We start from the raw sequence: 12034 nt of genomic DNA, 5'->3' as shown, positions 1-12034 counted from the left end.
TCTTATTTCAAGGGTGATTACTGTTGCCCTTTTTTATCAGCTGTCGGCAACTCTGATATTAAAATTTTAAAGGTATTACAATGTTTCAAGCAAGTCCTCATGAATAGACTAGTAAAATTTTAAATAAGTAAATAAAAAGTGTTATGAAGAGGATCAGTAATTGCAAGATTTTAGTAATTGGTGATGTTTTATATCTGCTTATTATCTCTGTCTCCAATATACTCTCAAAGTGACATAGCAGGGTAAAAATAAATTAAAAGAGCAAAAGTGTTAGAAGAAGGAATACCTGGGTAGGACCACACCCTCCCCAAAGGCCAAGTCAATGCTTGGGATTCATTATGAATCCAGCATTTATCCTGGATTCCCATAGAGCATTCCAGAAACAACAGACATAGGCTATTCTAGAGCCTAGGCAGATACTTTAGGGGTGGGGGGTGGTCCCGGTCTTCCCCCTTCTCTGGGATCATTTCTTTCATTAAGGTCTAAAATGTAGTTGTCAGGCCTGGCTTTAAAACCATGTTCTCTCCTGCTGTCAAAAAAAAAAAAACCTGTCTCCAAAAACCTGCCTCATTTCAGAAAGAGCGATTTGAGAATTAGACTAATTAGAGCAATAGTGCAAACTAAGAGAAATGTTTAAACTGAGAAAGGCCAATATCGTCCACTGAAACATTACTCATGTCAAAAGCACAAAAAGAAGCAGCAGAGCTCTCCTGGTGGTGCGCTACTATTTATTTATTTCAACAATTTATATATACTGTACTTCCTAACAGTACAGTGGTACCTTGACTTAAGAATTTAATCCGTTCTGAACGGACCTTCGTAAGTCTAAAAATTTGTAAGTCGAAGCCATTTTTGGGGGGGGGGGAAATCGTAAGTTGAAAAAAAATCCTATCTAAAAATTCGTAAGTTGAAAAACTCCTATTTAAACCGCATCCAAAATGGCGGACGGAACTCTGTTTGTAACTCGAAACATTCGTAAGTCGAGGTACCACTGTAGTCTCTAAGCAGTACTCGCCAGGACAGGGGTGGGGTGGGGCAGGCCTGGGTTGGCCGCAGCCCCTCCTGGCAAGCAGCAGAACCCCCCCCCCACTACTGCTGATGCTGCTCTGCCTGCACTATTTTTTTTTCAAACTTTCAGCCCTAGTAGTTAGTTGACAGTGCATTCTTAAATATTCCTACTTAGAAATAAACATATTGATTACAGTGACACTTTTCCTCAGGTATGTTTGTGTATAGGATTGCAAGCTCCTGTTAAAAAAATCCACCAACTTTCTTTCATTTTAAGAGGGGGGAAAACACTTAATTGCAAATTAGTTTGAAAGAAACTGAAACCTCCATTGAGCCTTTCACAAGCTAAATTAATGAGCCTACAGAAGATCTCTGCCTCACCTCTTAACGCACTTGAGAGCTGTCAAGTTTTTAATATTGCCTATAACATTATCAGTGTGCAATCCTCCAATCCTGTTATGTGCTGAGAATAACCTGTGGATTGATTTGTCCTTTCAGGACCAATGCAAGAGACCATATATGACTTCTGGAGAATGGTCTGGCATGAAAATACAGCAAGCATAGTCATGGTGACAAATCTCGTGGAAGTGGGAAGGGTAAGAAAGTTTGGAAAATTGCCTATATTTATACATTGGGGGGGGAGTGTTCTCTGCTTTGAATTTAACAACCTTGCTGCTAACTTTTCTACTTGTTGTGAGTTGGCCACTCCAGTCTCAAACACAATGGACTTTTGTATTTTAGAGCAAGCACGGTGAAGTGGCTCAGGTTGCTAGGTTCAGATTCCCCTATTCAAATCCTCACCCAGAGCCAAACTACATGTGATGGGAGATCTGTGGCTGGATCCCCAGATACCTTTCCCTCCCCTCCCCATAAAAAAAGAGCTGGAGCGGGTTTTGAATCAGGGGGGATAATTCACTCCTGTCCCCATGCTTCTGACACTTTCCATCACATGCTGAAGATCCATGGTCTTTGACACCTGAGAGAGAGAGATTTAGAATCCATCCTATTCCTTTGATTGTGTTTGTTTTAAACTGATTTTTACTGTGTTGTATTTTTAAATTGCTGTAATCAGCTCTGGCACCTTATAGTGAGGGACAGGTAAGGATAAAAAATGGTAATGGTGACGACCACAATGATAGGCACTGATTCCTTGATGCAAATCACTCTCCCAAACTGGTAATGGCCAGACACAAGTTAATAGCAGCTAGGGGGTGGACACAGGTGGCACTGTGCCTAGGGCTTGCCGATCAGAAGGTCGGCAGTTCAAATCCCCGCGACTGAGTGAGCTCTCGTTGCTCGGTCCCATCTCCTGCCAACCTAGCAGTTCGAAAGCACATCAAAGTGCAAGTAGATAAATAGGTACCGCTCTGGCAGGAAGGTAAACAGCGTTTCCGTGCGCTGCTCTGGTTTTGCCAGAAGCGGCTTAGTCATGCTGGCCACATGACCCAGAAGTTGTATGCCGGCTCCCTCGGCCAGTAAAGCCCAGAGTCGTCCGCGACTGGACCTAATGGTCAGGGGTCCCTTTACCTTTAGGGGGTGGAAAGGCAGTTTGCATTGAGGAATCAGAATAAGAAGAAGAATGAACTACTTTTTCTCCTCTCTTCATTCCGCAACCACTTCCACACCATTGGCTTTACACAGAATTTTTTGGGGGGAATACATCAGGAGCTGTGCCCTTAGCCATGAAGCCCAGTAGGTGGCCTTATTTAAATTACTGCATATTATTTTCAAAAATTATATACAGTTCTGTCTTTTAGGACAAAATAGTAGCCATTTGGCAAACTTCGCAAAAATAGAAATGTGCGTGTCACACACACACACACACACACACAGCTCCTCAGGAAGGATGGGATAGAAACATAATAAACAAAACAAAACAAAACCTCAACAATCTATTTCTCTAGGAAATTTTCTTACTTTTATTAGCCAACCACAGATTTCCTCAGAAATTTGGATGGCTGCAGAAAATTGCACCCAGGTTTCCTTCAACCTCTAAAACACACAGACAAAATACAAGGAAAACCTCCCTAATACACTTTGGATATAAAAGAATTTCTTTCTTCTCCCATGATTCCAAAAGTACAACAGTGTATTTCACTGAATGAGGATAGAAGGCCATTTTGGGGCTTTCTGCCCAGTAATTAATTTTTGCAGGGTATAACTACTTTCTGCAGTGACCAGATTGCCTGGCCTTTCCTCAGTGAAGCTGTGCTTTTCGTTTCCATAGAAATAATAAGGAGAAGCAATCCAAATTTCTAAGTTCCCAAGGAATAAGTATATTGGGTCATGTCCACTTTTATTTTCAAAAGATATTAACAGAAGTTAGTTTTTTATTTTAAATGGTCAACAAGAGTTGTTGGGTTTCTTATTTATTTTACAGCATTGTATCATTAGCATTGATGCAGGTCAGGGTGTTTAGTACACTGTTCTATTTCCTTGTGAAAATATCAAACTTCATCAACTATGTTGTCAACACCTCCAGGAACAGTGCATTTATTAGCTGCTGGAAAAATGGGAAATTGTAGATATATTTCTGTGCAGCTAAAGCAGTTATGATGCATGTTTTTAATTTCCTGCCAAAACAGTAGTTTATAATTTCCCCCCTGAAAAATAGACATGTGGACTATAAATGATCAATTAATTTTTCAGTAATATGAGTAAATGTGTCATTTCCACCTTCCTTTATTGTAAATTCAATTTTCATTCTGTGTTTAGAAAGGGGATTTTTGTTCATGGTTTATTGTGAGTTTAAATCCTACTGCCTAGACATCTAAGTACCTGAGCCTGATCACAAATCAGGGAACAGGACCACTTTTGGATGAGAAAGCAGCACGATTTGTGAGTATAATTAGGTGCTGTTATGAGAGCACAAAGATGCAACCAGTTGGACTGGCTTAAAAGGTCAGATTGAGGCCATTTGGGACCCAAAGGAGTTTGAGACTTGGTGGATCAATAAATAAACTCTGCCACTTGCATTCAAGCTGAAGCAAAAAGTTACAATAATTTATTGATATGAAACTTTCCAGTATCCTAATTTCCCCCACACCACCTCTCTAGAGAGAGGACACCTATTGCAAAGTAGTTTTCTGGTTTCTTCTCTAAGCACCTAATTCATAGTTCACCATATCACTGCAGAACTCATTTTATTATTTATATACCCTCATTACTCCCTACCATTCAAGTTAACCACATGACATCAGTCTATTTCTTTAAATGAGGACTACTGTATTTTTCCTAGTCCAGAACAAAATGGATTTATCAATCGCCTGACACCTTACATACTTAACTCTTCCTTCCCTGTATCTCGTGATATAAATTAGCCCTGTTCTACCTTAAATTTCCAGAGGGTCCCAGTTTTTCCTATCATTGACCAAGGAATGTTCTTGCAGGTAGCATAAGTTGATAAATCATCTTAACCACAACTTCCCCAAATCTCTTAATATCACTGACTCATGGGGTATCTGTATTCCCCCATGAATCTCCAGAATCATTGCAGAGCTTCTAAGAGAGATCTGTGCTTGCCAGATGGTTTGCCATAGGATCTGCTCAACCCAGGCCCAGCAACACTTGGGCTGCACATCATTAGCTCTGCTGCAGCCACTAGCACCCCACTCCACCTTGCACAGAAGGTCTCACTCACCTGGGAGCTTATGCAGCAGCAGCCACTCAGCAACTAGACCATTACAGCACTGCCAATGGGTAAGCCTGGATGGCTGGTAGCTGCAGGGAAATTGCCATCAGGGCGCAGCAGGTGCTGGGGGATGCCCACAGAGGGCAGCTTGCTCAGGGTCCTCCAAAATCTAGAGCTGCACCAGAGTACTCCTTAATAACTGCAAAAAATAATAATTGAATTTTCCGCCTCGGTCTAAACTTTGCTCTGCAATGAACAAAAGAAACTTGTAGATAGATCCTGCAACCAGGATAAAGTGTCCTGTTGTAGATCCAATGCCATATATCGTAAACCAGTGCAATCTGTCATATTTTGCATTAAACATAACCGTCTTGCTTAGCGAGTGTGAATAATAGCCAGCCTGCTCCCAAACCTATACCTTACTCATCCATAGCTCTTAGAAGAGGCATCCATCATGCGGGCAGGGATAGCCTGGAGCTATCTTCCTTCCCTAGATAACATTCCCGATTCCCAGGGAACACACAATGTCAGTGGCACCTCAGTTCACACATGCGCCTTTTATGTAAGCTTCCAGTAAGATCCAGCTTAGGATAGCAGTATCTTTCAACAAATGTGGGGGAATAATATGTTTTCCAGTGCATTGTGTGACAATATTCTGGAAGCTTCATCCTATGCATGTTTACGCAACAGTAAGTTTCACTGTCCAGAGTGGATCTTAACACCAAGTAAGGCCTCATCCAGAAAACCTGATTGCCATTTGCCTTGATTCAGTGGCAAAATGTGTGCTTTCCTGGGGAAAGCGCCAGGACAAACAACGACAACAACGACAAGCGGCACAAAAGAAAGCCTCCTTTAAAGAGCGTCCTTCAGAAAATACTCATTTTATTAATAGCTTAGAACACGGAAGTCTGGCAATTAATCTTCACTAGGACCATGGCCTCCAAGGGGGTACAAACTCTGTTTCCTGTCCATCACCGCTGAGTCACTTAGGGCTGTGTTATTATGCTTCCATAAGTAATAACTTTAGCTGCTTCACTGTCCTTGAGGGTTTTTCTGGCGGTGGTGAGGGGGCGGTGGCGGCGTTGTTTTCACTCCAGTATCACGTTTTGACAATAGGTTAGATTCCCGTAGAGCCAGCATTGTGACTTTTTGTGGCTTTCAAGTTTTGTGTTTTTTTTAATTTACTCATGCTGTTGTAACTGCTCGCCGCTGCTTTTGTTATTTGATTTACAGATTTCTTGGGAGACCACCTGCCCATTTTTTACATCCAAAAGCAAGGGGGGGGGGGAGAATAGCTCAACTTTTTTTTTTCTTTCCAGGAGAGAATACCTATTTAACATGTTTGCCACATAACTTGTGTTTGTCCTTCATGAATTAATCATGGAGGGGGCGTATGTGTGTTTGTTTACCCGGACTGGATAGTCATTAAATTTGTGCTCGGATATAGCTTTTGCCCTGGAGCTCTATGCATCAGGATGGTTTTAATTGCAGGCAGAGGAGCCACTGGGAGGCTTTCTCTCTCACAGGCACCTGCTGCAGATGATTCAGCCCTTCCATTCGCCTCTAGCAGGGCCTGCATACATCTGCCAATACCTGTCATTATCTGAGGCAAGCTTGTCAAAAGCCTGCATCCTTTAAGCTCTCCTGGATTCCAGCAAGGGACCCTCGTCGGTTTTCCTGGCACTTGTAGACCGCAGTGCACCTGATATTTAAATGGCAGCAAAATGTGTTTTGATTGTTTTCCTCCTTTAATGAATCTACCTGAGGGACATTTAGCTCTTTATCTGGTAGCGTGTAACGGAGTAGGTCACATTTACACTGTTGCTGTGGAGAGACCAAAAACAAACAAACAAACAATGCCCTCCTCTTTCTCCCCCCCCAAAAAAACCCCTTGCATTCTTGTGCTATTATACTGATCCATCTGCCATAGGTTCTGTAACAAAATCTGCAGAGGTCCCCCAGGAGTGTTTTGCTCTGGTAATCTACACTAATGATTTCTGAACATATTTAGCCAGCTTTATGAAGACCTCATTAGAATGTGACTGAATTCCCCCCAAAAATGCAAATAATGCCTCATTAGAATTTAGAGCAAGCCATTATGGAGTTGCCATAAAAAAAATATTCTTTGAAAAATGATGTGATGCAAGGGCTGGTTTCCACAGACCTTCCACACCAGCAGTGCACCACCCCACATATACAGGAAAAACATTATGGAACCTCTCCGGTAATTAGAGAATCATGTTGGATCAGAAGTGGCTTTATCTAAGTCTTTCAGAAAAGATCTATCAGTAGGCATCAAAAGGTCTGGCAAGCTGAGGGATGTAAGGCAAAGATTCAGTAGCAAGTCAATGGAGGGAACTGGTGCCAGATCAGCTCCACATCATGGAAACTCCATTACACCAGGAGACCATCACCCCCTTTTTCATAACCATGGCTTCTGGATCATGCCTGATCATTGCTCATGCTGCCCCACTGTCTTTGGCTTGCCTCATTCCATCCTAAACAGAAGCCAGTTTGACAATGGCTTTAAAAATATTTCCACTGACCCTAGCTTACATCTATGTGGATGACCATAGGTGCAGTCCATCCTGTTTCCACATGCTTGTGTAGGAATGATGCCAGAAATATTATTTAACTGTCCTGGAACATGATGGCCATGCATTTATTGATTTGTACTATCTTGGCCCACCGGACATAGTTATTAGCAGCACATTATCACTCGAGTTCAATAATTATTGAGCACCACTATCTCTGGATCGGGGTCAGTGCATTTAATGATAAAAGCTAGCAATTTTATCCTTGTCCTGGGTTGCAGCAACATGCACAGTGAATATAAATTGCCAAGAGTCCAAAGAAATAAGATGGATATGCATGTTGTGGATCAAGTGTACAGCGGGGGATTTTTGCATCTCTGGGTTGCGCTTGCTGCAGCATTCCCACTGCCAAAGTGGCAAGCCACTTTGAAGCAGCAGTCCTGTGCACACTTATGTGGATGTGAGCCCCATTAACCATAATGAGACTTAGGTCTAAGTAAACATGCATGAGAGTGTGCTGTTTAAGGTGAGTAATGGCTTTCCTTCTCAGCAGCTGGAACTGCTGTTGTAATAAACAAAGTTTAGGCTGTGTTCACAGTTGTCCCCCATGCATGCATCACTTCTTTATATGCTAACTGAAGCCACTGCCTTCGTTGAACAATAAAATACTTAAGCAGTCATTTATTTCTGCACAAAAAATGGGGAGAAATAACCATCCATGTTACAGTTAAATTCATTTATCTTACTTTAAAACAAATGCAAATTATTGTAGTTTTCTAGTAGAGATGAAGGCAGATCTGAAAGATAACTTTTTTTAAAAAAAAAAAAGATGCTTCATAAAATTCAGCATCTTAAAATCTTTAATCTGGCACATCAGTAAATAAGATAATGTGTCTTACCAATCAAACCAGATTTCTGCTTTCTAAATGTACAACCAGAAATTACAAGTTGGCTTTATTCTATTCCATAGCAGGAGCAAAATCTTTAGGGGGAACAATTGGCTGTTATTCTCCAGGAAGCTAGGCAGACTCTTCTATAATCGTTTAATAAAGATGTCCCCAAATCAACAGTGCTTGCCTCACTGAGGAGGGCAGCATAAAACATGTGCAGAACATTGCCCTTTGTAACACCAAGAAAAGGTCTGATTGGTTTTCCATTTATCTTGCATGCTGTTTTCTACTAGAGAGTGATGCTCTAGATCCTAGAATGTGTAAAATCAATAGCGATTCATATATTAAGCCTTTCTAAACCAATTAAGGGTTTCCAGTTAGAAAAGTGCAAATAACTGGTCTTTACGAAAATACACAAATATGTAAGGAGGTTTAGATATTAAGAAAGGAGCAGAATTCACAACCTAGTGTCCTTCAAGAAGGTGATGTCAGGCTGTCTTGTACACTGCTGCTACAGTATGTAGATTATAGATTTTGGTAGTCTAATTTACTTAAGTTTTAACTAAAGAAAAGTCCTGAAAGTGTTAGGGCCAAGCTCTTTGCATCCGACCTGCAGGATTTTTTTATAAATGCAAAATGCATCAGCTAAAACAGATTGGTAATTAACAGGATCAGAGCAAGCATGAAGAGGAAATTACACACACACACACACACAGAGAGAGAGAGAGAGAGAGAGAGAGAGAGAGAGAGAGAGAGAGAGAGAGAGAGAGAGAGAGAATATCCTGAAACTGGTCTCTGCTTTGAGACACCCATTGATACCTCTTATTTGTTAGCAGAAGAATCAGTGTTCCTGAGAAAAGGCACCCAAACAGGTCTTTGTAACTGTGCTTGCTAATTGCTATTGTCTTTGGTATCCTAGTCTCCCACCATAATTACAGCCCTACACTTGGGAAGCTTCATGTCACAGCTGAAGAGGAAACCATCAGTTGTGCTTAACGCTGGAAGTAATGCAGAGTGACGCTGAACCGCTGTGTCACATGTGCATGTCCACAAGCTCTGGCAGCAGAATAGTGTCAATGTCAACATGACTTGGAAATTTTCTGGGTAGCATGACTTGTCCTGTGCATCAATACTGTGAATTTTTTTCTCTTTAACCAGTTTGTACATGGTCTACTTACTATGCCCTAGTGCAGGGCTGAAGAATAGGGTCCAGCTGACAAGCTGCATCCTGAGCTCACACACGGGCCACTTGGGCCACCCATTTGTCAATCATGTGATGTCACCACAACATCAGGTGGTGTAGCTTCATATGGTGTGGTTTGTTTGTATACTGCTTTTTGGACCGTAGGCTCCCAAAAGCAGAGAGCAACATTAATACATACATATAATCAACCAAAACGATATAAAGTAAAAACTTTAATATTAAGCTATCAACTATGCAATTGGAGTGCTCTCCCAATTCTTTCCTTTATTCCTTGGCAAGTGATGCTTGGATTCAAGCCACATCTGCAAATAAAGAGGAGGAAGAATTGGGGATTTGGCATCAAATGCAAGTCTCACTTCCAGGAGGGATTAACTTGACCCAGGAGCCCCCAGCAGAGCTTTCATCTGGTGCCAAATTTAAGGACACCAAAAGCAAACTTCACTTGCAGAGAAACAACTGGGAACAGCCTTTAATGCTGCTGGTTGTTCCTTTGCAAGTGTGACATCAAGTGTTGGAGGAGGGCAGTGTGTGCCCAATTAGGATCCCTGCTGAGATACTAGTAGAGTCACCTACCTTGGGTGAAAAGACAGTCCTGATATATATTCAGGTAATACTGAGCTGAGGGTTCTCAGCTGTATAGTGTGCACAAAACTGTATAGTTTTGCACAAATCAGCTGCTTTTCACTATATACCAGCATACCAGGCAGTTTGGAGAACTAAGATTAACTATCTAGCATATAGTACTGAGACTGTAAATCACTTCTGCTGCAGATCAAATGGCATTCCCCTTTACTTGCACAAAATGCTTCAGTATTCAGCAATGTTTTACTCAATACAAGAAAACTACAACAGCAGCAAAATGATAAAATGATGGAATTTGGCATTCCTATACTCAGTGAGAAGTGAAAGTTCAAACATCTGCTAATTAGTTTAAATTCTGTCACATGTTGGTTTCAACACACTTTAAGTAGAGAAGTGAAGTACAAGTGGTAAAGAAATGATTCATGATGTTATCTCCTCATTGTAGCAAGCTATGCAATTGTTTGAAAAACAGATAAGGATCCTGCACATTTTCTATGTCAAAATAATTGTATTTGGGTAAGGCCAAACAATCTTATAGCATTCATATTATTTTCTGGTGTATTACTCTTATCTCCTTATAAGATAGCAGAGGAATCTGTGCGGGAAAACAACAAAAGAAGCCTGAAAGATATATATTTTTTGCCTGAATATGCTTTTAAAAATAATTATTTATTTAAAATATTAGTAGCTCAGCTTTCAACAGTATCAATATCAGGGTGTCATACAACATACAGTTTTCCTTATGTCATGTGCACCTGCCCATACCTCACATCATCTGATGTCAGGTCTGAGGCAGGTAAACCACAGCTGATTAGACTATCAGGCTAGCCAATGTAGTCTCTGGGGTATAGTTGGAGGACCCTAACATGATAATCCTGGCTGACTTGAAGTAACCACATTAAGGCTGATGTCGGGCCAGCTCAAGACCATGACCTCCATGACAACCATGGGTCTCTCTCAGATGGTCATCAGTCCAACACTCCAGGCAGGGCACACCTTGATGTGATCTTTGCTCCAAGTGATATGACAGATGAACTGAAGACATGGGGAGTGCAGTGCACTGCCTTGCCATGGTTAGACCATTGTTTGGTTCAGAATTTTGTAATATAGTGCGGCAACCAAAAATGCATACATAATTACATTATAAGCAAAAATGCTTATGAAGTGTGTTTGTTGGTGCAAATGATTTTTAAAAATGAACCACATTAGGGAAAATTATGTGTAAAATGTATCTATTAAGGAAAACTGCATGTTAGAATTCAAATTTAGACAAGATACAGAGGACGTACTGAGCAAGGATGGTTCCACGAAGGGAGAGAAAGAGTTGTAAAAAGGCAAAAAAACTGTTAATTAAAAATGATGAAGATGAAAGGTCAAGACTGATGGCCTGTAGTACCTGAGAATTTATGCAATCCCTTCAGTATTGAAACTTTTAAGAACTTTTAAGAATTGTAACTCTGTGAGTGGGATTAGGGTCTACCCTTAAAGTATAGTTCCCAGGATTCTTTGGAGGAAGCTATGGTTATGGCGTGCTCTGGATCAGAATCAGAGTGCTGGAGGTGCTGGAGGAGACTCTTGAGTCCCATGGACTGCAAGAAGATCAAACCTATCCATTCTTAAGGAAATCAGCCCTGAGTGCTCCCTGGAAGGACAGATTGTGAAGCTGAGGCTCCAATACTTTGGCCACCTCATGAGAAGAGAAGAATCCTTGGAAAAGACCCTGATGTTGGGAAAGATTGAGGGCACTAGGAGAAGGGGATGTCAGAGGACAAGGTGGTTGGACAGTGTTCTCGAAGCTACGAACATGAGTTTGACCAAACTGCGGGAGGCAGTGCAAGACAGGAGTGCCTGGCGTGCTATGGTCCATGGGGTCACGAAGAGTCGGACACGACTAAACGACTAAACAACAACAACAACTGGTCCATGGGGTCACGAAGAGTCGGACACGACTAAACGACTGAACAACAACATGGTTATTTAAAGTGGTATGATGCTGTTTTAAATGCAAAGTGCAGATGGGGCCTTGTTCTGTTTAAGATCAGCTACCACAATATGTCATTGTGGTAGGCTGGGGAAACTATCACGTTTGGGATGCAGGGACTGCTGCTTGAGCATCACAAGTTGTGGGTGATGCTGTCAGTCAGACAATCCCGGATACTGAGGCAGTGCAACAATTTCATTTGGC

General features: G+C 41.4%; 1 protein-coding gene across 19 annotated transcripts in view; it reads left to right on the top strand.

Annotated features, from left to right (window-relative positions):
* Positions 1-12034, top strand: part of PTPRM (protein tyrosine phosphatase receptor type M) — a 416336-nt gene that overhangs the window by 384635 nt on the left and 19667 nt on the right. For all 19 annotated transcript variants that reach the window (XM_035126005.3, XM_088675354.1, XM_035126003.3 and 16 more), the window contains one exon: positions 1507-1604. In XM_035126005.3, coding sequence (XP_034981896.2) covers positions 1507-1604 — 98 coding nt within the window. The remainder of the gene's footprint in view (positions 1-1506; positions 1605-12034) is intronic.

The sequence above is a fragment of the Zootoca vivipara genome, chromosome 8 (genome assembly GCF_965207765.1).
Source record: "Zootoca vivipara chromosome 8, rZooViv2.hap1.1, whole genome shotgun sequence".
Lineage (NCBI taxonomy): Eukaryota > Metazoa > Chordata > Lepidosauria > Squamata > Lacertidae > Zootoca > Zootoca vivipara.
Note: the sequence above shows the minus strand (reverse complement) of the source record. Positions and strands in the feature narration are given on the sequence as shown.